Source organism: Calliopsis andreniformis, chromosome 1 (assembly GCF_051401765.1).
Source record: "Calliopsis andreniformis isolate RMS-2024a chromosome 1, iyCalAndr_principal, whole genome shotgun sequence".
NCBI lineage: Eukaryota > Metazoa > Arthropoda > Insecta > Hymenoptera > Andrenidae > Calliopsis > Calliopsis andreniformis.
The window spans coordinates 8,871,580-8,898,222 of NC_135062.1; the positions used below are offsets into that span (position 1 = coordinate 8,871,580).

The window sequence follows — 26,643 nt, forward strand, 5'->3', positions numbered from 1 at the left end:
CATGTTTGCAAAGGTCTCTGTGTTCATGATGCACGTGTTGCACTGACTTTTAACTCTTTTTGGGATAGTTGCTTTGAATAATTTTTTTCAGTCTTCCTAGATTTTTTGTGACCAAGAAATTTTTGTTCAGTTTGTGATAATATAATAGTGGTTAGTAATTGGAGTCTGTAAGTGCAGGATAATGTTATACGTAATTAACTTCATTAAGTTCTCAGATTTCAGAATGCACTAATAGGGAATCGCTATTAAATTTCGTTATGGTTGCTCATAGAAGCCTTAAACACGGAATTTTTCTTCGAAATGAAAAGGGAATAGATACTATTAACATAAATATGGGAAATAGTGGAATAGTGGAATGGATTCTAACATTTATAGTAATTCAATTTACAATATGTTATATGAAAATATCCATGAATAACTTACAGAAATTAATGTACTGAAAAATTGTGAATTTCCTAGGTATGTATATACTTAAGTGTCTCCTCGTTATACACTAAGGGCTGACTAAAAAATACCTAAATATATTAACAGTACATAACAAACAAAACTCTTATACTCAAACTAATTCCCTTTGAAATAATTTATACTTAACCACACTGACCCTACCATACCATACTAATACCACACAAACTTTCTTCTAAAAATGCAAAAACAAATCACAAAATATGTAACCATTCAGCACCCACTACGTCCATAGAAGAGTTAATACCTCCTATATCAAAAAACCTGCGATAACAAACTCAAGAAACCAAAGTGTAATAAAATTCATCTATCCAAGGCACACTTGTTCCAACTGAAAACATCACCGAAGACAGCATCAGCGAAACGCAATATCTGCTGCCTATGTTCATACTGAAGCAATTTATCTGCCCTTCCATCATAGGAACAAGTTCATCCATACAGCGTGCGTGTCCCTCGAAGACGGAAGTTCGATCCCCAATCGATGACTGTTCAGTTAACATCGATCAGGATTGCGCTCGCTGCCCGTTGCCGGATTCCCATAGCAGTCAGCGGTGTAGTGTTAATCGTCCAGGCTCGCAGGCGATAAGGTGGAATAGGAAGGATACACAGTCGGCTAGTAACGAGGGGTCCGTGATCCTGGCACACGGATCGTGGTAGGAGGGAACATCTATGGGAAACTGAGGATCGTGGCCGTATGTAGATGGCCACGGGAGGCGTTAAGAGGCCGTGGTGTACGTGGCCACGCCACGAGGGTCGCGCACGAAGAAGGTGGTCTATTAGTTCTGTAACCTTCCCGAGCAGTCGAGAGAAGGCACACCATATCTGCGATCACCGGCGATAAGATACGAGACGTAACAGGAAGTCCGTGCTATTCTCACCCGAATACAAGCGTTTCGTTTTAGTACTCCCATTACTGGCTGCGCGCCGCTCCGGTTGTCGGACAACGAGTCGACATTATATTCTAGGAAAAGTTCGCTGACGTTTGAGGGAAAAATCTTCAAACGGAGAAAGGTGCTTGGTAGTGGATCGTGGGGTCGAGTGACGAGAGTGAATGAGCGTACCTCTGGTTGCTTTGGGGAGGGAGATGATGATTAGGGATAGAGAAGATAGTTTGAAAATTGAAATAGGTATGTGGATTGCTAGACGATGGTGTTGGACTGATAGGAAAATATGAAATTGTTGCTGTTGATAGTAATTTTGTTTTAGGTCGCTGTTAATTTTGGTTGAGACTTTTCATTGACAAGTAACAGTTTGTCTTCTGTTTCTAATTTTCTAAGTTTTCTAATTTTCGTTTTCTTATGCATAGTGTTCTATAGGTGAAAGTGCGCAGTTAGTCACCAGTTCATACATACACACATCATCTCTATCATGACTCTATCTTCCCCAACGTAAATTAATACCTAAGTCCAAGATATCGCTAGATAATGTTAATTATCAAACCTTCCATCTACGTACCATCAGCATCAGCACGTTCTACTTTCCCAGAAGTCCATAAAACAGCATTAAATTTACGCCATTCACTTTGTACCCTTCGTCAATTCTATCACGGCTCTATCTTCTCCAACATAAGTTAATACCCAAACCCAATATCCCCCTGCGCCATATCAAATATAAAATCTTCCATCTGCGCATCACGAACTTCGCTACATTCTACTTTATCCACAAATCCATAAAACAGCGTTAGCTCTGCGCTATCCACGTCTCGCCCTTCGTCAATGCACCGTTGCGCCGATGCACCGAAGCATCGTACGAGCCACGAATTCCAGCCGTCTGTCCGACGACATCCCAAACGACCTCGGATCATCGTCGATAAGATCGCACGCGCGATAACGCATGGCTTTATAAGGTGTTCCGTTTGTAAACGCGAACGTGGCGCATACGAGGCGGTCGCGTCGGCCAGCAGCTTGCATCCCCGCGCGACCCACCTGGTATCAGCTTTGATGCAATTGAATGCAGCGATTCCGCGTGGCCAGTTCCGGCTCGAGAGAGCTCGTCTCGTGCCGCGAGATCGAAGGATTATACCTCGTCCGCGGAATCCTCATCGTGTCTGAATAATGCTAATGTCGTCGAGGAAGATGTCCGTCTGACTCGGCCGTGCGCGAGACAAGTTTGAGGAAACTCGGGGGAGATAAGGCCTCGGGGACTGGCGTTCTACTGGCATTTTACTTGACGTCTTACATACTTTCCCCAGTCGTTCCACTATCGGATGGAATATCGATTCCCTTACTCCTCGCGTTTTCATCGGATTCTTTGGACCGCGCGATCCAAATCATGCCTGAACATCTGATCCTGCCCTCTTGGGATGTACTATTTTACGTCCATGGTATGCGGCAGAGGAAATGAACGTTTTTGTGTGTTCGCTGTCGTAAGATCGATTGGCTGATAATGTGGAAATCAAGTGGCAGAGTGATACAATGTTGGGTTGGTATTTTCACGACCATGGAACTTGTTCTGTTCTATAAATCAGGTTTATTTAATGCCGCAATTGAGAGAGAGAGAGAGAAGTTTACTGCTTTTTTTGTATTTTATTAGAGTTATGGGAGTTTATAGAGTTATGGGTTATATTGTAAACATAGAAGATTAACTTAATGTCAGGAAAAAAGCCTAAGAAATATCATGTTGATATGAAGTATTAAAATTTGAATTATTCAATAGTAATCAGAAGTAATAGAAGTAGAAGTAATTAGTTGAATGTCGAAAAGTTATTTTCTTTTAATAATTAGAATCTTCTTAGCAGAAGACCATAGAATTAAATATTCTCCCAAGTGCGTTACATAAAGTTTGTTTGAATTAAAAAAAATGAAAACAATTCGTTATAGGAAAACTAAGAAGCATTTATCTCACAATAAGCTCCCACTACACCGACTATAACTAAGAATCATTCCCACATCAAATGAGTTTTGCTCATTATACCATCACTCACATCTCCCATAAACTTAAAACATGCATAGCTTAACCTCAGAATGGGTGTAATAAGCATAACTTAGCCTCAGACGCTAAGCCAGCCCCTCGCTATAAACTCGTCAGAGCACCGCGAGCCTATATCGACGAACCGCTGTACACCCTATCTCCAGCAAAATCTGAGCGAAAGGTCAGCCCTCGGCAAGGGAACACCTAACAAACCCCAGCGAACAGAAAATACCGGATGCGCTCGTTTCTCGCGGACGCATCCTCTCGGCGCGCCAACATCCTTCGCGAATGCAGAAAAGGATCGTGGCTCGTGAAGCTCGAATAGCTGGCGTATCCTGCTACCTGGATACCGGCGTCCGCGGGGCCCCGCAGAATTCGTGTCGATCCCGCCGAGAAAAAGGATCCAGGGGACAGGGAGGCGACACGACGTGGATCTGGTGGGGGTTGGGGGAAGACAGGAGGCGCACGGCCCACGCCACGGATTCCACGGATGCAAATTCGCCTGAGCTATCGGCGCATCGTGAGCCTCTTCCTCCGGTCGGAAGGGAAAAGACAACTAAGAACGAATATAAGAACCGACCGTTCCGCGGGATCCCGACGACCGTGTATGCGCACCCACCCACACGAGTGGTCTCTCCCTCAGACGTGGCGTCTGGAAGGTCCGTTCGATCCTCGACGGCCCGCGGACTGGCCGTTCCTTCCCTGCACCGTTGCACTTGCACCACGACCCGCCAGGACCGCTGCAGATGCATGATGTATATCCGCCACCGGGCTGTGCAGTGGCGAATATGCAAAACCGGTGGCGTGGCCGCGACGGGGTCAAGCCTCCCCTGCGCTGGACGCTGCTCAATGCCCTGCCCTTGTCTTCGGACCTCGTGCTCTCCAGACCAGCGAGCTACGAGCACTCGATCCGCGGAGGACGGTCGTAAATCATTTTACTTCGCTCTACTGCTTCGCTGCTGCCGTCGCGTCGCGGCTCGTTAACCCTTTGGGATCGGGGAAAAGTGCTGGTCACCGTAGTGGCTTTCCTTACTTTCTAGGGGGAGGAAGTGCTTGTCGTTTGGCGGCGAGTGAGGAGGAAAGTTTGGATCGGGGTTGAGTTGTGGGTACTTGCTTGGGGATAGTGGATTGAAAGTAATGGGGTTTCAGGGATAATTTAAGAAAAAACTTCGGGGAAAGAGGAAGTTGTTAAGAAAAAGGAGAAGTACTTTCAGACTACAGTTACTTGAAGAATTTCGGGATTGCCTGAAGGTGGGATATCGCCTGAGAGAAATATGAGATAAGTTGTACTACTGACGGAAGATAAATTGGAACTTGATTCTGTCGATAAAAATAGAAAATTAGGGAAATGTCAAATCATCCAGTTCTCTTGAAGAAAATACTTGAAAGAAAACCTAACCATGTGTGTAGAATAATATAATCCAACAAGTATAATCCATACCACACCAACTACTTTCAAAACTTCGTGTTATGGTCAATTTAACTACTTACACAGATATTTCATAATGTGAACAGCTGTAGCAAATATCTCGATTTTTTCAATTCTTTTATTAGTTTAGATGCAATATCTTAGAATTATTAGTGTTCTAATTAATTCATAATTTCTCTATTACTATATGCTAAAGGATTATCAATCCATAAATAAATAAATAACATAAAAATTGTACTACAAATATCTGAAAACTTCTACAAAAAAAAGGGTAAAAATATCCTTGAAAAGAGATACCTATCTCAGATTCTCAATTTATTAAAGTAATCTCCGTATTACTTTGCAGTTCACTAAACCAGAAGCGTATGAATTTTAAAAATCTCCCTGCATTTGTTCGAAAGTCTGGTGAAAATATCCCAAGATACCACAGAAAATAACACAGCTCGATGCATTATGAAACGGTAAGCGTCTCCGCGGACAATTAAAGCCCAGCGGAGATCGCGAGAATCGGAGCAAGGAGATATTGATCATTTAGAGAGAATTTGTAATCATAAATGTAGGGCTCCATTAGGGGAAATCGATCTGCCGTTGCGAGCCGACTGTGCTGGTAAATGATGTATGTGGAAACGATCGCGCCGCCGGCATCGATCGGAGATAATGGCTCCCCGAGGAGAAAAACGGCGTTTTCCCCCTTGGAAACGCGCCAGAAACTGTATAACGCTCGATGAAAAGGGTTGAAGCGTAGAAAGTAAGGGGAACGATGATTGGGCGAAATAGGGCGCCACTTTGCGATTACGTGATGCCTGGCAACTCGCTACGAGAAATGGGATGAGCTTCAGCGCGTGGAACGCTGGGAACATCTCTACAATAGAAAATTAAAGTGAAGTCTTCGGTAGAACACTCTTGTCTTCTAAGTAATGCCGAGATATATAATAACAGCGACTCACTCTTTCGATTTGTGGATTGCTTCTGAGTTAATGACAGTCGCGACAGGTGCACGATTTTAATATGTTCAATATTTCGTGCTCATAAATTAATAAGTGACTCTATTTCGAAAATGTTGTGGTTTATTATAATACGAATTCACTATTTTTACGTTTTCCTTATTTTATAATTTAGTAACATTTATCAATATTCGTGCAAAATCCTATCAACGAATTTCTTAGAATTTTAATTAATAAACTTGCCAGTAGATGCTCCAAACTCGATTTATCATTATCAAATTACCGAAATTCTATACATTGAGTTACATTTTGAGCCCCTGGTATTGACTGACAGAAAATGAAATGCTTTCAACAAGAGCGTTCAGCTTTCAAAAAGCGAATGAAATCTGTGACAAATTTATTTATCGTAAAAATATGACGCACGTAACTGTCACTCTTTTTCCATCCATTTACCTGTGAACTCTTCACGACGTATTGGGACAGACGAGTTAATTAATTTTTTAAATCCATTATTCACCGAGCTCTCGATGCTAAACGTTACTATATAAATAATTCAATACCCATCTCTATGTAATATGTGTCATGGTGGCTCACCGAAATGTCAGTCATTTTAATAAAGCAATTTATTATTTGCCCCGGATTTTTACGCTCACTGTCGGTCTGTCACTGATTTACGCTAATGACCAACGCGATCCGAACGATTTCGTTGACGCGGCGCTGGCGCCAATCATTCGCTCTAAGCGTGATAAATATAGATCCTGACACGTCGTTACAGGAGCGCCGTGATTCCGACATGTTGCAGTCGATCGAAGTCAGCGAATCGCCACGGTTGATTGAGATTTATACTGATAACATCGGCAGACCTGCGAGCAACCAGTCCAGGCAAAATTAGATTAACTCATTGAGGGCTGTTATCTTGCGATCGAATCCTTTCTCTAGTTTCAAATTTTGATTGAGAGAAAAAAACTGCGAAAGTGGAACGTTCTAGTATGCATACTTCCACTCACAATCAGACTTGTCAAACTATTATGTCATACGGTTATTAATGTATCTATGATTGTGTGATAACATAATTTAAGTCACATGTTTTTATTTTCGAGTTGCTGGCGTCTAAAGTTTTCAGTTTGAATAGTATCATATGGACTTGTGTCTTCTTCAACCTTAATTCTTAGGTGAAAATATTTTTTTAATGTTTTTTCTTCTTTCTGAAAATATGAATTTTATATTCTAGATGTCAATTAAAACCTTAATTCGAATTTTTTAAAAATGTGACCTAAGTCCCTTTGCCTTACAACCACAGGGTGTCTCATAATTTTCTATACAAATTTCACCAGCAGGCAGATATATTTCATGCTGTTGTTATCATTTTCTAATGAAATATTTATGAACCTACGCTTACATAATATTTTAGACTTATTTTTACCTACAGAACATACTGACTCAGTAATGAAGATTCTACAAGAAACTGTAGGACACTTATCCCAATAATATATTAAACCAGAAAAAGCAAATCGTATTATGGAAATTTTATGGCAGATATATGAACCTAACGCTATCATTCTTCACTCAAAAAATGATATAATGCTTCTACTAATTCTTTAAAACCCTACACCCAGCTTTCTCTTGGATCTAACGCTTAGACTATACTTCAAACATTCCTGTTTCAATTCATTTCCTATACAAACTCCTCGTTTCCTCCATGTCTTCACAACCCGCTGGCATCGTTTCATCTCATTGACTGGCTCATTTCGATAAGTCGAATTCGATCACGAGTCGCGACGCAAGCACGAAGCCGCAATTTAAATGGTAATTATAACAATTTGCATATTACATCCCAAAATATGACAGCGACGAAGATGGTCTAGAGTTACGGCCAGTAGCCCGCCATATTTCATACAATCATTCAGACGTTCGCAGGTTAATCGACCTTTTTTCGCGCGCGGCTTTCGTTAAATTCCACGGTGCCTGATTTACGACCGATACTTTTTACTCCGTCTCTTTTTACGATCCTTTTTTTCGCCCCGTCGCGGAAGAACGGTAGTCGGCGATTTCTACGTACATTCGACGGAGTATTTATTCCTGCATAATACGCCACTGACAACAGTAGAATTATGGACGCGCGTACCCGCAGGGACACGCCACGGATAAGATCTTCTTCGGTGGAGCACAGACACTGCGCGTACTTTCTTTCCCTCTGCCGCTTCGAGCCGCGCGGACAATATAAATTAACGATCGAGCGATGATTAACATTGCTAGACGCGATCAGCATACGTGGAGCTCGAGCCACCTCAAAGTCGGCCCGAGCTGTCCTTCCATCTTGCGTGGCTGATGAGAAATTGCGCACGCCTATGCTGCAAATCATCGATTTTGCCGACTTTCTACCGAGGACGACTTATTGACTGTCTAAAACTATGCGGCAATCGATAAATCTCATCTACCGAAGCGTCTGATGACGGAAGAGGTTTGTGAAGTTTGTTGAGTGAGCACGCGAATTGCGGAAGAGGAAGATAGGGGTTGTTAGTACCTGGCGATGGCAGTTCTCCAATTTTAAAATCTTTAGGTACTGAAATATTTAAGCTTCTTCTGTTAGGTCGACTTTTCGAGTACTCAAGTATTCTGATTTTTAACTACTTAGCCAATTTTCAAAATTAGATAACTGGAAATAGTTACTCAAATATTTTGAAATATTCCAGAATTTGTAAATAGTGAAATTCTTCAGTTTAAAAGCTAATATCTTTTAAGGTAACTATAGATTAGAAATGGTCATATAATCGAGTCTCCTCAAATCCCATTTCCATAACAATGCATCAATATCTAGAAACCATTAATTTTATCGATGACAACGACAATATTTCTTCCCTTTAAAATCCAACCTGTACAAAAGATAAAATTCAATACTAATATAATCCAAGAATTTTAAATCACCGCCAAGTTCTAAATAATTCCATATTAATCACAAAAATTACTGTGCCTCGCGAAATGAAACTAGGCACAGACTTCTCTCTCAAAACCTCTCAGTAAGTCCCATTCCAGAAATCTCTAGAGGCTAAGCGTGTCTCAAACAAGACAAAACTCCATCGATATTCAATCGACGATGATTCGTGTACGCTCGTCGGAGCATTCCAAACATTTCCCCGAATGGGATCGCGGATGAAGTGCGCGATCCCTAGAAATCGTAGCCAATCGAGGCGGAATCAACGACTATCTGGTACAGGTGTGCACTTCAGATGCATTGGCAATGCAGGAACGGGCCAGGGGGATGTTGGCCCCGGAGGAGAGCATTCCTACACGAGTCAAGACCGAACGGGCCATAATGATACCGAAGAACTAGAGGAGGTCGAAAGGAAGAGATCGGAAACGAACGGAGGTCGGGCACGGTTGCGCTCCTAGCCACGGTCTGCGCAGGCCGTCGACTTCGGTTTGAGCGATCTCCATCGTAGTTATCCACTTGCGAGCTCTCGCGGTCGACTGCATTGCTGGCTACTGCTACTGGGTCAAGCGCCGGTGCCTTCGGGGGCACGGGAATCTCCACTGCATCTCGGGATGCACCAGTTTCGTAGAGAGAAAATAATTGCGGCTTGCGTGCACGCTCGCGTCGGGCTAGGGGTGAGTCTTTCTTAAAGGAACCCTCAGTTAGAGTTCTTCCGACGAAAAACTGCTGAACTTTATCGTCCAATTTTCATTCAGGATTCGTGAAGCGATATCGATTCAATTTTGGATGACTAGTATTCTAGTAATAGTGTTAAGAAAATTGAATACGTATCCTTTTTTTTTGTAAATCTTATGAAAGGAAGTTAGGATATTTAATGAATCGAATAAAATTGATAAGTGTTCTTTTTAGGATTTGTCATGAGTACTTCTTTGGATCACTAAAAAATGGGTTCTAATGAATGATAAATTTAATTTTGTAGGAGAGCCATTCTTCTGAGCAATGATGAAAATTATTTGCTGATTATTCAATTTTCGAAATAAAAATGTATATACTTCTAGTATCCTAATTTTTCCAAGCTATGCAGAAAGATACCAAAAGTGACGATAAATAAAAAACGATTCTTTTTTATACATTTTGGGTTGAGGGTTCCTTTAGTCAACCATTACACATTTGTACTAAGTGAGAATCTAAATGTTTAATAGTTCTAATAAAGACTTACCACTAAGCATCACACTTTCATTACACTTTCTAGTAATAAGTAACTTACCTGTAACAGAAAAGAGGGTACACATTAAAATCTAATACAATTTAACATTAATAATGTAAAAAAAAACATTTATAATAATTATTGCACAATTTTTGTAACATTATGATTGACGAAGGTTAATATAAATAAAAATATTTTCGACATCAATATTAAGGGATGTCATCAAAACTGTTTTTGTTGAATTTCGAGATAAAACATATTTTTCTCATTCCTTTAAAAATGATCAAACAATTGATTATCTTCTACTAGTTATACTCTTAGTGTTTTTTGAGCAACTTCGTAGATTTTGTACCTAATAAACACCATTGTCAGCTATTTCCAAAAATTTAGTCAACGAAAATTCAAGACTTCTAACTCCTCAAAAAGGTTCTCCAAAAGGAAACCTAACATCTATTCAACGCACTCACTTTCACAAAGATTCTCTCCAACTACACTCCTCAACTCTTTGACCATACCATCACCATCATTCCATATTATGGAACCATCTCCACGCCTTTATCCACCCCGCATGCTCGCATGCTCATTGCCCATAAATTGACATCAGTGTCGAATCGTCACTAGCATCAGCGACTGAACGTCCTCAAATGATCGGGCTTCGTTACCAGAACCTCTCTCATTGTCGCTTTCCTCGACGCATCATCAGGCCCCGGCGTCAATCCGCTGAAAAATCCCGCGCAATTACCGCAAAAACGCGAAACGAAACGCACACGTTGCCACTTGTTATTACACCGCGTGTACGTATCAGGCGTCCCACAGTGAGACGTAGGAGCGGAGTTAACGCAACGCACAGAAAAACGTTCCGTACGTGACAGAGGAGCATCATTACCATCCAGCGGCTTGCAAATTATACTTTCCCGAAACGGCCGCCGATCCTTCTCACCTCACGCGTTCATTTTTCAAGGCCGTGACAGAAGGAACGACGAGCAAGCACGCGTCGACGAGGAGTGCCAATTTTCCGCGGCTTTAGCCGGCTTAATGCACGGTGTAAGCAGGTGCCAGCGGATACAAAACGGGCCCCGTTTAGCTTGTCTGCCACGTCCTACGTGGCCGAGCAACACCGCGCGATAATACGTTTATTACGATAGGCAATTTACGATACACACCTCGCCTCTATCCCCTGACCCCTTCCCCATCCGACGAATATGCACGTCGATCATCGGAGGAGGTCCTTCTGCTCGGCTCCCCGGGCATGAATGCATCCCTGTCGACGCGTTTCCCCGCGAATCGACGCGATCCCGTCTACACGCATGCAACGTCATTACACGCCGGTTTAACGCTCGAACTTTGGTCACGCTGCGCCTTGATTATGATCTCACGCGGTTGCGATCCAGTCGGTTCGCTAATCGGCTAACGGTCGACCCCGCGAGGAACTTCGCGCTGAATTGAATTAGAATACGCGTTTTAGGCGTGAAACGTCGCGGGCGACTCGAACTCAGCCGTGACGGAGCGATCGTGGAGATCACAGGTGATGATACGAGGGGTGTCGTGTGTTGACTCTATCCTTGGGGATAGGTCTGGATGCAACATTTGATTGTACTGAATTTGATCCCTTTCTTAGCTCTGAGACTAAAGACTCTCCCTCTGTTGGAAGACTCTGGTGTAAATATTGTAGCAGAGGTAGCTATGTCGACTGTAGGCCCAGCTGATGCTAGTAATATTGATGAATGTAGACTTGGCTCTGTCGTGTGTATGAATTTCATAAGCTAGCTCAAAGGGAACGGTGTTGGCTAGCATTCGCTTGCTGGGTTTTGAGCACATAGCGAAGAAAGCGGTTGCTAATATCGATGTTAGTACTAGATTGTATGAACGACTTTGTGGTATGTGAAAATTATTGCAAAGGAAAAGTCAGGACATAATCACAAAAGTGTTCGTATAAATGTCCAGGGCAGATGTAACAATCTTTTCTGCATTATATGGTCGCTGCCATCACAAATAAATATTAAGTGTTAACTGTTTAGCTTACAAGAATGATTATTAGACTGCATCAGTTCTGAACTTTGATAATCCTTATATTTCAATAACTATTTTATACGTTTAAGATTTGAGCAAAGGGTATAATCTTTAGAAGAAATTGCAACTGGTTTCGTTAGGGGATCCAATTCAGTGTTTGCTGAAATTGGCATATCTTGTATGACAGTACATATGAGCGTTACATATGTTGTAAGAGCTGTCTATAGATATTCAAATTACTAACCATACCCTATAGTCCATACTCTTATATACACTTTCTTCCATATGTATAGTAAACCCCAAGAATCAAATCCTAATCAACGTTAACCTCACATTTCAACTAGCATATGAAGTCTATGTCGTGAAAGACATATATGGTAACACATCATCTGCAGCCTACTACAAAGATCTATAGCTAACAATATAGTACCCCCGACTCTGAACAAGACGTGACTGCGATCAAATGCTGGTTGCAGGTATCCAAGAATCCCGACTCCTGTAAACGGCAATAAAATAGTTTGAGGTACTAAATCCCATCGTCACGACCAGATACATTGGGCCGACAGGATTCCCGGAAATTTCTGACCCCTGGTGTCCCGATCGGGCAGCGGAGTAACGAGCCCAGTCGAAACTAACGCGAACTCGCACGCGGCGATACAAATTGACAAGGATCTAGCGCGGCTAACCTTGAGCCGGCAGCATTATTTATCGAATTAAGCGGCGGCAACGGAGTAGGTAGACGGCCGGGACGTAGCGTCCAGACGAGAAAACGGTCCGAGGCCGAGGCTGGAAGGTGGATGCTGGTGCTAGTGGGGGCGTGCGATAGTTCAAGTCGTGAGCGGGCAGCCCCGCCCGACACGACCGCGGAGCATCTCCGTTCTGACCCCCGCTGACTTAGGGGGCCCTCCACCAACCCCCCATCCCGTCCACCACCCCATCCGCGGTCCCACGAAGTCCAGAGACGACCTACGTCTCTCTTTTCCTCCTGCTTCATTTCCCTCTCGAGCCGATCCTCTCGTTCCCTCGCCGCGGAACGACTCGTCTTCCCTGGCTCCTCTCCTTCTGGCCTGGGTCTCGCTTCCTCCTGGGTCTGGGCCCGAGCCACCCCACCCTGGGGCTCAGCGTAACGCCAAGGGCACCGTGCTCAGGCACCGTTCCAACAAGCCTCACGGGGCCCCCCGTCCCAGGGTGGGGATCCACCGTGAACACTGCTCCTTTCCACCTCTCCGTGGAGCCAGCGAAGAAGGAAGAGAGGAAAGGGAAGGGACGAAGCAGGAGAAAAAGGAGGAAGGCAGTGATAAGTGTGGGAAGGGCAGGTTGCATAAGGTCTAATATTATGCAAGCGCACACAGGCCTGAATGCGTTAAATCCTTTGGGTCCTGTCCCCTCCACCGTCCGCCGCGATACTCTACACGGCGTACACGCAGAACATAAGGCCCCGGGTACAAGGGAATGGTTCTGAACGTCAGGGTTCAGGGTTTGCGCGTGCACGTATATATGGATTCGCGAGCCAGTGTGAGAGCTCTCTCTCTCTCTTTCTCGTCCCTGTGTGGATACCTTTACCCTAGCTGCATAGAAATCGCAGGAGCGTTGAACCCAGGAAGTGGCCATGAAATAGTCATTCCTGAAAGGTTAACTCTCCTACCGCATCTCGCGGGGCCTCGAGGTCGAGCCTGAAAGTCCGGAAAGTCCGCGGGTCGGCATGGACCAGCGGGAGAGACGGGAGGGAGGGTCGGCTGGATGAGAATCGGAGGAAAAGAGGGACCACGGGAAAGTCTGATCCCTCGGGTCCGTTTGGGACAAACGAGCCTTTCGTGAGCCGAGGAACAGAGGATCCACTATCTCGTGTAATGAAGATAAGCTATCAGGATTTGATGTGACGTATATGAGGCAACAAATGCATCATTGAACTATGAATTCCTCTTTGATATAGGTATAACAAGACAAGGTCTGAAGTATCTTCGAAATTTGCACAATACTCAACATGGTACGAAAAACTCTCACACAATCAACTCACAAAACGTTACAATTATCAACTCCCTCATCTAGTGATGACGCAACTGTGCCATCTCTATAAACTGACTTCCCTGTTCAAGCTCTCCAAACACGTACTCCCCAACTCAAAACTGTGATCTCACACAGGTCCAAAGACTCTCGATGGACAACGCTCGTTCTCAAAGTTTCTTTCACTCGTCCAGGAGCCTGTCATCCATCATTTTTGTCTACCGATCCTAGTCCCGCTAGAGACAAAGTGAACCACCGTCCCGTTCCCACGGGCGAACTGTAACCAGTCGATTCTCAAATCAGAAGGTCGAAGATCGAGCGAAACGTCGAACGTGTCAAAATTTGATCGGTTCGTATAGGTTCGACCGACACCGGACGAACCGAGAGAGGATCGCGCGTACTGTTCGTCTTTCTCTCCTCTACGGTCTCTTTCTTCCCCTCTCTCGGTGCACGACGTGGCTACGTCGAGTACCTACGGAGGAGTAGTACCGGGGTACCCTGGAGGCCACGAAGGTCACAGGGCTAAGGCACTTCTCACGCCCCCGCCATATCGGAGAGGAGCACTCCACTTAGACGGACGGTGCATAGCTTAACGCGGACGATTAGTATACGTGCTTAATTACTAGTAACGTGCGTGCATGGCGTTGGGTATCGATCATACCAAGCTAATCGAACGGAAGGCTAAAAGGATACTTCCTGAAAGAAGTTTTTACGATGGACCTGAGAGGTTCGTTTTATTTGGATTTGTATTTACTGTGTAGCAAACTGATCGTGAAACATATGAGTGTAACAGTATGTGTAATTGAGGGCAGAGACAATTTAAAGTTCAGATTATAGGATTTCCTTGTTATAAAAGGAAATTATCGTCGCTAATTCGCCGCAGCTTCAAATTGTTTAGAGCCAAGGAGGTTTACTCTGCACTGCCACTCTCAACTTTTGATAAGACCAGAGTTAGCTACTATGAACATGAGCTGGCTCCAAGAACGTGCCCCCACCATGAACTTGTTAATGAACCGAGAGTCTATATTGAGGAAACATTGTAACTGAACTAACAGACCATGTTACCTCTTTAGGAACTGGTCCAGTCTAGTGTATTAGTCTTATTTGTAGCACATATTTGTGACAATTTTTTGGCAAGTATGATTTGTACTCCTCATTTCTTCTCTTCAAACACAATATTTCTATATTTTCAGTAATTAATGAGGTACAACACGAAATAATTATACAAGTACATCAAGTTGTTTGCACAGAAGCTTCCAGAAGTTCAAGGCTATTAAGATTTGCCGTTACACATAAATAAAGTCAATATATATCTGATCTAGTCTGCAGAGATCAACGATCTTGGTGACTGGCTTCGATCTTTGAAATGTCAGGCAACTATCGCTTCTCTAATATACACTCAGCGAGTCGAGAATACGAGGGGACATAATGTCAAGGAAACCATCGTATTATTGTACTCGTGGTGAAAGAAAAATAGACGATGCATGGTTCCGGGTTGAAGATGGGCATGGTACCATCCTCCTCTCTACAGTTTTGGAACATCTCTCTCTTTCACCTCCACGAGAGTTTGTATAGACAGATGAATATACAAATCTGCAGACTCCCTTGATTCTCCTTTCCTTTGGGAATTAGTGTGACCGAAATTCTGAGGGTTTAATTGTGCAGATTTTCTTCGAAAGTATGTCACTGGCCTAAACATCTTCCAACTTAGAAATTTTTTGTAGAATTTTATTCTCTAAGATGGAGAATGTTTTATCTAATATTCTATCTGGACCAGTACTTCTATTACAGTTTCAGATGAAGAAAATTATTTTCTTAAATTTTACCAAAGTATTTATATAAATTATTCATCTACTTAATTATGAGAATTAATAAGAATTAGAATAGGTATAATAGTCACAGATTTCTTGATATATTGGCACTCAGAGAAATAAAGTAATGGGTGAAGTTCTTCCAGATACCAAGTATTCTCTCTTAAAGCACAAAATGAAATATAATTCTATCCAACAATGGATAATCATTAATCCATGCCTACTATTCATTACAGATCACTTCTACGCCATGAGTACTGTATGCCACTTATCAAGACGCAGCCAAGTTGTAATTTTGAAAGTAAGGATTGGCCACAGGGAAATTACCCACCATCACCTGCTCGCTAAAGCTCTCCTTATACATGGTATGTTACCAGACTAACTGTATAGTATGAAATTCTCGAATGCAGGAAATATTTAGGAGAACAGCTATTCAGTATCGAATCCACCAAGAACAATTTGAGAGACAATGCACCGGTAGAAAGTTTCCTTAATTATCTGAGACACATAAAAATCTACACAGCAGCCTGTAATCCTAGATCTGCAGATATTGTAATTAATAACCCAATTAAATTATGAATGCAATTTTCGACAACCGTATAAGTAAAAAGATTTTCTAAGAATCTCAATAAGCTAATTTGCAAAAAAAGTAATGAAAATATTCCATATAGGATTTAGGGAATTAACCATTTCTTCCTTGTCTATTAAATCCTGTACAATAGCTTCTGAGAAAAAATTGGCAAAGAGTAATTGATTTTGCGAAACAGGAAAGCCGACTCGCGAGGAGGCGTGTTTCTATTCGCACCGATTACACAAGCTGCCAGGTTTAGGCACTCGAAAAGAGTGAGCAAAGGCGGAGAAGGAAGACGGCAGAGGAAAAGGAGGAGGTCGGACACGAAGAAGGAACGGTACCGACCGTTTACACCGTGACGAGGACGAAAACGTGGCGCAACGGAACGTTGGCGTTATGTAAAAGCGTAAAACGACTTAAAGATTCGCCTCACGCTCTGCCATGGCGAAGAAGCTCTACTCTCCACTTTCGTTGAGAGATTCTCAGCAACATTCTCTTGTGTCCGTAGACTGACTATAATTCTTTCGCGATTCCCTAGCACACATAACCAAATTCTACTAAATACCACATTCAATAATTTATTTCAATTGAATTTTCTTCTTTTAAATTTTATTACACTCAACTAGGCGTCTTAATAAATAGATTTAAAAGGGATATATAATGCACAAAATTAGATCTGCGACTGTAAACTTAACCACCTAAAGAAGGTGAAGGCACATCATAAACTTCTAATTTAATAGTACCATAAATGCTTGAGATGAAAGGAAACACTGGCCCATCATTTCCCACCCTAATAAATCCTTTCTCAAATTAACGAGTATAGTGGCATCACAACTCCCAGCAAAAGAATCGAATATACCAATGAAGAGTAGGAAAGGGAAGCTTTATCCGACTTATCTACTGACAGTGTCGAACCACGAGGGTCACAGCTCCAGGCCGAGTCTACACGGTGCACAGTCACTTACGGCTGATCCGAATCGAGCTATCGCCAGCGACGGGCGAGCAAGAGGGAGAGAGAGAACGGCGATAATCGGTGTGTGTTCGTGGAACAGTGAATCGAGCAGTCGGCTGTGTGCACTCGTCTATACGCGTAGCCCGCAAAGAATCTAAGATCCTATCGTGAAATGCTTCGAGCGCGATATGACCGCCACCTATTGCTACCCGTCTTACCGGCGAGCCTCTCTCCTTCGCTCCAGCGCGACCTTCCTCCTCTCGATTATCGTTTCGCCATTCAGCGGGGGATTTATCTCGATCGACGGAACATGCCCGCGGTATGTGCTCCCCTGGCTACGATAAGGCCCCATAAACGTCGTCTTAATTGCGGCTAATAAAACCGCGACACTTCGCCGCTGCGATCGCGTGCTTTTTTCCCCTTTGGATTTCGTGAAAATTGCACGGGAGCTAAATATAAATCGTGCTCCAGGGACGATAGTAAAATCGAGGGGCACCGACTCGCTGTGGAACGTTGCTCCTCTTGTTATCTTCACGATAATTACATTTCGGTGTCGCTTCCATGTTTGCCCCTGTTATTACGGGGGGATTTATGGGTATTTGATTTTGGAGCGGGTTCTGTTTGGGTTTGTTGGCTTGGGATTTCGGTCTAGTGGACTAGATCTGGGTAATTAGATAAGGAGAAATCGATGGTCACTGGTAGAGGCTAGAGATGACTAAGATGATATGGTCCGTGGTAGAGGAAATTTAGAGCTGCGAATGAGCTGATGAGGTAAACAAGAATAGCTCGTACGAGGTTGATGCAAAAAAGGTTTAACTAGGAGGACTAATGGATGATGTAATCATCATCAAGAGGTAGAGGATGTAGAGAGTGTATTATGTAGGTACATGGTCATAAAAATACAATGTGAGGAAACTTTAGCCTGAGGAAATTCCATATGATGCACTTTTTAATTAATGCACTTTTCAACTAATACCTATGCACTTGGGGAATCTGAAGAATAATAACTAGTAAAAATTAATTCGTAACTAAAATACCTCACCTACCTCTTAGTAAAGCTTTATCCACCTTTTTTCAGGTCCTCCACATTAACCGCTTAACTCAACAACAACCTCTCTTTACCACCCACTATGCATACATCGCTGATAATGATAAACCATAAACAGCATGAAAAAAGTTAATGCTACCGTGTTCCAATTTTATTCAAAATCAACAGTTGTCAGTGTTCTCAATAATGACAAATGGTAGCATACCAAGACTCCCATTTAGACGAACCGATTGTCTCTGACATCTACAAATCCAATCTGCTCCCTACGAGCGTTTATCATTCGATCAGCTGCTCACTCACCAATAATCGTTTTACCATTCCACCAGGGATTTATCTCGATGGTCGAGAACATGCCACCGGCGGGCTCACTATGTACGATAAGGGCAAGCTGTGATAACAAGCGGCTGTTCAGCGGAGCAACACAGCGTCACGCTGCGACTACGCGTCTCGCGCGTGTCTCGACTTTTCGTTCGACTTCTAATCGTTCGCGAGCGCTGTCGCGATTCCGTTATCTCTCTGAACAGTTGTCGCGGCTGCGTAGGACACGTGCAGAGACAACATTTTAATGGACACCTCACCTACGCATGGAAAGAACGAAATTCGTTTCTGTCACCTTCTTGACTGTGATAGAGGTGATGATAAAGCGTTTGAAAGTGACAGTAATAGGAGACGATAGACTGCCACTCGTTTTAATTTTGAAGATATAGGAACTATCGAAGAAATACAGGGTGTTTGATGATAGATAACAACAATTTTAAGAGATAAATCTAGACGTTAAAGTAAGACGGAATTAGGTGATAGGCTTTGTTTCTAATTTATGTGTCTGACTCAGTACTTATTCTACTGATTACGCTGTGTCTGGCATGGCTAGTGCAAATCGGTAGCAGAAGAAGTTCCAAGTCAGACACATGTCACATGAGTTTTATACGCTTTCGTAATAATTAATAATCCTGAAACGAAGTCCCAAACACAATTCGTTCTATTTTGACACGTAGAATCACCTCTTAAAATTTCTACCTTTCATTCTTACTACAAATCGTTCATCCACTTTCAATATCATAAAATTTATATACCTATCACAAACTAAAAACTTCAAACATTCTATTACAACAAAGAATTACACAAATCAAAATCTGAATCCCTTAAACAATTATTACAAACTCTTCTGCACTGTCGAGGCAACTTTAACCTAAAACTTAATATTCTTCTCTGAAGCCTTTGTAACAGCAATGTTATCCACATAAGATTTCTCGAACTCTAATAAATCATACAATCATTTTCAAAAGTACATTATTCCATGTGATAAAAATCACTTCGATTATACTTAAATCTAATAGCTACTTGAACATTGCACAAGGGTTAAACAGTCACGCTAGCTTCCCGACTAAATGTTAACACAATCGCGATTATCCTTCTCGCCTGCAGGCACGATCCCTGTATCAGTGCTTGTAAACTTTTCTTTCTTAAAGACAAAAAGGCTAGGCCGGACCGTTAATACGGTTACGCATTATCAAGATTGCTACCCGTCTGCTTCCGCCGGTCGAGAAACAGCATGAGTAATTAATCAAAGACAATCAAACTCTGGGAGCGTCGACTCGAGCCGACTCCCAACAAACGGAACGCTATCCGTCATCTTTTCTCCGTTAAAACTCCGTGAAAAAAAATGGCGAGGGGTCAGAGGAGGGGGAGGGTAGAGACAGAAGCGTTACTCTCCCGGATGTGAATTATACGAAAAGCTCCAGCAGCGTGCCTCGCGAGCCATCGTCGACTTTCTCCAAGAACGTTGCACGCGATATCGATCCGTGCTTTTATCCAACAAAATTTACGTCCCCGCGAGATAACAGGGGCGAAAATCGGCGATTTGCTTTCAGCCTGCTTTCCTTCATAATGAAGGTACAGTTTCTATAGCTATACGTTGAAATTAGACTAACAATATTAATTACCATCGAAATCGATTGTAAGGTATGTAGGTACTGTTAACACACTGTGCATGCTCGATCGCCATGGTCCGATTACCTCGGTAATAATTGTACCACATTTTCCAAGTGAACACTTTGCATTTATAAAACTATGTAGTTACTCCATTAGTGTGCATCTTGTTAATTACCAATTTTGAGGTACCTACTTGCAAGAATAAGTTCTAGAAGGAGTCATATTTTTTTATCTCTGAGAGCTTCACTTTTATAGTATAACCATACGTGTTATTACTACTCGATTTAATGCTATTACATTTCTTAAACGTTTAATTTATTAAAAGGAGGCCTAGACAGAATGCGAATTGCATATTAATTCCGATTAATGTTGAATGCAAATGAGCACCGACCTTGGGCAAATTTCTAGTTTCACTTCTGCTCTTTATGCGACGAGCAGACCGCACGAATCACTTTCGCACGGGGGCTCTTTTACCAAATCCTCGCACGCCCCGACTACATACGTGTACAAAAGGGTGACGTCACTTCTAGATCTTTGGGACAACGCTGGGAGCGGGCGCGTGACAAGTTTCCTTTATAACTCGGAGCGTTTCGAAAAGGGAGCCAAAGGGGGCCCACCTCGCGATGAAAGTCGCGGAGCCGTAACAACGAGACCCGGTCACGCTAATGTGCTCGTCAAGTTTTACGAGATTGTGCCCTGGCAACACGCTAGAAAGTCAACGGTTAATGACTCGGCCACCAGCTCGAGAAAAAAGGACCATAAACGGAGCCCCCCGTTTAGAATCCCCCTACGTCCTTAATTGCTGTTTTTCGTGCCTAGATTTCGCTGTGAGACGATAACATTCATAACGACCACCTCTGAGTGTCTATCGATGAGGAGAAAAACTCGAATGCTTGAATTCAATTATGTTGTCTTGATTAGGTGGTGCCGCGGCATGATTAAACGAGAAATTTATTGTTATCCATTGGTCAAGACAGAGGCAATGCATTTGATTTTTAGTCCATGAATTTCTGTAGCTATTAGAAGACTAAGAAAAATCTACTTATGTGAGTCGAATGAAAGTTGAATATGGTAAAATCTCGATAGTTGCAGAATACGGCGTTGAAAGAAGTGTGGAAGTATCGAGGTTGAAAGGTTATTACTCCTAGTATAATACTGCAGATGGTCATTATTTACAACTTTTATTATATGGCAAGAATGAATTGGTTCTATGTCGGAATTAATGCAAAACTCATTGATATCATAGACAGTTTTTCTTAATAAACTAACGTAGTGTAGTATAACGTATTCTATTTGTACTTCAAATTGATTTTATGATTATAAAGTATCTAATACGTACATTGCTTGCTATTTTTCCAAATCATTGCTCCACCTCTTATAAGTCTCACTTCTAACGAGATAAAACTTGTAAGTTATAAATACATTAACTGATCTCAGAAATGCAAAGAAATGCATACTCGGATTTCACGAGCCTGCTGCTACTAGTAAGTAGCAAAGGTCACATAGAACTATTAAAGTTCTACTATACACCACACTCCAATGCTAGAGTCACATAAATCATCGTATTGCACGTTTTCATATTCTCTTTCCTCTACAGACCAATCTTTTACTTTACCTTTACCTTGTAGCTTCGTAACCATTGACTTTGCATTTACATAAAAAGCAACCTCCATCTAGCTAAAAAATATTCTTTACTCGACCTAAAAAAATATCCCACACTTTTCGTAAAAAGTTCATATGGGATAAGAGAACCTATTACTGTGCTTTAAATAGATTTTACATGGAAAGTACAGTAATAAATTCAAGCGCAGTAACAGTCTCCTGCCCTATCTGCAAATCGAAATTGAAGATCAAGAGTTTTATTCTTCTTTCTGAAGGCTTGTGGTAAATTGAACCATTCTCGTATCAAATACTCGCCTACTGTCAGGTGCAAAGTGCAACCTGTGTCACATCCTCCCGCAACAGGCAACAAGTTGCAGAAACTGTCCCTTTCTCGAGGCGTTTCATTTTTCGCTACGTGAGCAGGCTTCCGGACGTCCCGAACGCAGCTGAACGCGCGGCGAGAGCCAAGTCAGCCGGTCGATCGACTGCGTGGCTTTGCACGCGTATATGGTATCCACGCACGATCGGAATTTTCCGATAGCCACCAACCAGCGATTTATGGACGCGTGAGGAAACGGACACGAGCCGTTATACACGGCCTCGACTCGGGTCTAGAAAGGGGAGGCTCGGTATTCAAAGTCGACTATCAATATCTGCCTGTATTATATCGACGCGAGCACCAGTGTCAGTGTACAAGGAGAAACAATGGAACTTTAGAGAAACTGAAGGGTAGCAGACTGTGGGAGACAGTGGTGAAAAGCTTTCTGCTTTTAATGGCAGAAAAAGCGAAACGAACCCTTAGAAGGTATCGCTAGGAGAAGAGCATATTGTCGATTAAGCCACAGTGAGATATTTGGTCCTCGATTTGAGACACTTTGGTTCTGAGGTCGAGATTTGCAGTTTTGAGAGTCTTTGAAAATGGCTACTTTTAGTCTTGCACTGTTCTTCAATTCATCGATTTAATTAAAACGCAATCTTTCAAATTAGAGTCCTATTCTATGGAATTGGAATTCTACTATTTCTATGTTCTATTTTTGTGGATACATGGCAAGCATTTTGTCTGATGGAATAGCAGAAATTTCAGTGAAGGTTACTCATTGAGAATTAATTATCTATTGTACAAGTATGACTATCTAAAATTGGTTTTCTTCAGCTTCTGAAGAAGAACTCTTTGCAGCTGTGTACCTATTCTCTTGGTCCAGCAGTAAGAATCTTATCCTGCCTATGTCGTTGGCAGGACAAGTGACAATTAGTGACAAACCTCGAATCTCATAAATATATAACTATACATATACACATAGCAAAGTTACCAAAACAAAGGAACGCCTTGGCGTGTCTAATCCAAGAGAAGGTGGACCATAAGTAGAAGATTCTATAAGGAGCAAACTAATCAAATCCACATTCCTTTCGCTGGCCTTGTTTTGATCTCGACGCGCTACATCAATGGCAGCCAACTATAAATTTAAAAACGCCCTAGAATTACGTCGGCCGCAATCGATCTGTTGAAATGGAGGTTCAGAACACTCTTGTCCACGGGTCAAACAGTCCATTCGCGACATAGAGACAGCGATCAGCGGCAGAAAAATATTCCCAGCGTTTCGTGCTACGAATGGAGTACGCGACGACGATGCCCCGGGCAAGGACTACGGGTTGCGACCCCAATCGCATTCGGATTCTACCATGCGCAGGTGTGCGTGGTCATTAATCCAGAAATGGAAGTGAATGCGGGTCCAAATGCTGGCCAGGAGCACGGGCCACGGTGCCTCGCGTCGACTCTCCTCTCTCGCTCCTTCGTCTTGCTCATTTTTTTTCCGTCGTTTCCACCGTGATTCCGGTAATAAAAAAGGGGCGTGGCTCGTGCCCCCCAACCGAGCGATTTCGCGGTTCGAACGCTTAAGAGTACCATGTTGCACGGTACTTTACGCGGGAAACGACTTTTTACTTCGGGCCAATGAAACTGGTAGTTCTCTCTGCGGTCATTAAGGTCTTTTAAGATTATTTCTGGTATTAGCAGCTTTTTTACGCCGCCAGCTACGAATTCCTGTTTTGTTTGGGGTATTGGAGCCAGTTGAGTTTCCTCTTTCCGAGGGAGCGATTGTGGAAACTGATGGTGTGGGTGGTGTCTGAGACTTAGTGAAAGGAGAAGCGATTATGTTCTGGTACAGAACTGTGGATTTAATTTTAGACGAATAGTCGAAGGCAATAACGAAAAATCCTATAGTCATTATTCTGTGTTACCTTGTTATAGTTAATATTTAAAATTCATTTAAATTAAGTTTGTAAATAGATTAAACATAATTTTAACGTAGACCCGAGTTTTCAAGAACTGCAAAATTTATCTCTCTATACTAGATGTTTTTCATAAATGTTCTATTAATATCCAATTCACAAGTACTGAATCGTCTGCACTCGCAGCTTGGAATAAATCGTTCAAAGCTTACGTCCCAACCTTCTATGGTGCAGGGATCGCCTCAAAGACATTTACCGCGAAAAGATCGTGTAACGAACCAGTGGCGAAGCAAGGATGCAACCGCTATTGCCTTGGCTCGTTCGTAAAATCCAACGAAGACCTATCAGTTTTCCATAGAATGTGCTTGAATAGGTAAGTTCGTCCACGAGTAGTATGCAGAAAAAAATCTAACATAATTAACCCATAAAGCAATGCAATCGCTGGTGATCTGCAACGTTTTAACCATAAGTGAAAGAACTTGCTGTTTCGAGCAGTACGCCGTAATATCGCAGTGCATGCGATGCAGTTGCGTGTCTGCAGGATCTTTACACAGAGCGAATTGAAAGAATTTTCAATTCTTGGACTCTCGAATTACCAAATCACCAAATTTTGAATTACTTAAATTCGCAAATTCGATAGAGTTCCAAGCTTTTAAGCTTTTGCACGAACAATTTTTAAATACTACTTAAATGTCCATACTTCTGAAAACCTTCAAGATCTTTTTAAATATATCGCCTACAGTTTTTTAAATTTCTCGGATACATAAAATAAAATGATATGTCTCGCAAATGCACAATCTACGTGAGAAATATTTCGAAAGGGTGTTAAACTGCTTGGAGTCTTCCTTATGAGGAAAATGGCAGCGATAAAATGGAAAACATTTATGAAACTGACAACTAATATTCCTTTTGATAGCTTTCTTCTCTAGATATTCTTAAATATTAGGATACACGAGCAAATTTAATATTACAGAAGTAATAGACAGAGCGAAATACTAACTATAAAGAACTGAACTTAAGTGCATGGAAAGGTCTTACGTACTCTTTGGATAAAATCATTTAAAAATGCAGATTATCTTGTTTGATGTTACAGGTCATTTTGCACAATAATAAACCTGTCTTTCCCTGCTTAAAGATTTTTTTTTCTAGGCATTCTTAAATATTAGAAGATACGAGCAAATTCAATATTACAGAAGTAATAGGAAAAATGAAAGAAAACTATAAAGAAGTAAACCTAAGTGCATGGAAAGGTCTTACGTACTGTTTGAATAAAACCATTTGAAAATGCAGATTATCTTGTTTGATGTTACAGGTCATTTTGTACAATAATAAACCTGTCTTTCCCTGCTTAAAGATTCTTTTCTAGATATTCTTAAATATTAGGAGACACGAGCCAGCTCGATATTACAGAAATAATCGGACGAACGAAAGAAAACTATAAATTAAGCCTAAGTGCATGGAAAAGTCTTACGTACACTTTGGATAAAATCGTAAAAATGCAGATTATCTTGTTTGGTGTTAGACGTTATTCTGCACAATAATAAACCTGTCTTTCCTTGTTTAAGGATTCATAGCTTCTTTTAAGTAAAGAAAGCTTCACACCTTGAGACTGCAAAGATTTATATAACACAGAAAGTGCAGTACATTTCGAATACTAGTTTCTTTAAGATTAATAAACACTTTAACACTCGTTAGAATTTCTACGACACTATTGAACTTCTTTTGTTCTGCTTCAGAAAAATGTGACTTGGTTATGAAATTATACTAAAAGATTTATGTCCACTGATTCTCGATTTATGATAGACCTATGGCGGCTGGTACAGAGTAAAGAGTAGCATGCATCGTTAAATTTCGTTCACTCACCAGTGGAGATGGAGTGCGGTGGTGGCGTGGGCGTCGTCGAAGGTGAAGGGATTCTTCTAGCCGCGGCTGTAATTATAGCCGCTGGACTGTATCGAGGCACCTGCAACACCACGGGAGTTTTCACGGACAGGTCCACTGGTTCCAGCTGCACCGGCGGTCCCGCCGCCTGAAACAAAACCAAACGTCCTCGTTAGTTGGTGTACGTCAGGTGCAATGCATACGTTTTTTTAGAAATAATCTCCCGACATCGCTTACTAAAATAGTAATTAATTCATTTTCATTCAGGAGATATAGTTGCCCATTAGTGCTTTGTATAAATGCAAAGACAGAATTGATTCTTTTCAGTAAATAGTAGTCTTTCAATATGTATAACAGTCATTAACTATAACTGTAATAGGAGTCAAAGAAAAAAGGAAGACGCTGAACCACTCGTGGAACGTAATTCTGTGAAATTGAAAAATCATTTATAGCGCATTTAAAACAGGTATTCATTACGTGGATAATAAATTTTTCTACTCATGACTGTAATTTAAAATAATTATGCTTAATTAAATCGAAAACAGATTCTCATTTATTTTATATTTCTATAATATAAAGGTGTTAAGTTGATATAGGTTCTTCGTTCTGATATAAAATTGTAAGACATCCTCAAGCGTAACTTGCACTATTCTTTGTACTGTGTTTTAGAGTGGGGCTGAAATAATTACCCTCTTCGTATGTAGACTACTTCCCAAAGG

The 26,643-nt window shown here is 41.9% G+C and overlaps 1 protein-coding gene across 1 annotated transcript in view; it reads right to left on the reverse strand.

The window, feature by feature from the left end:
* The window catches only part of LOC143177551 (uncharacterized), a 422,101-nt gene that overhangs the window by 220,104 nt on the left and 175,354 nt on the right, over positions 1-26,643 (reverse strand). The window contains exon 3 of the mRNA XM_076375538.1: positions 25,907-26,072. Within this exon, the coding sequence (XP_076231653.1) occupies positions 25,907-26,072 (166 nt within the window). The remainder of the gene's footprint in view (positions 1-25,906; positions 26,073-26,643) is intronic.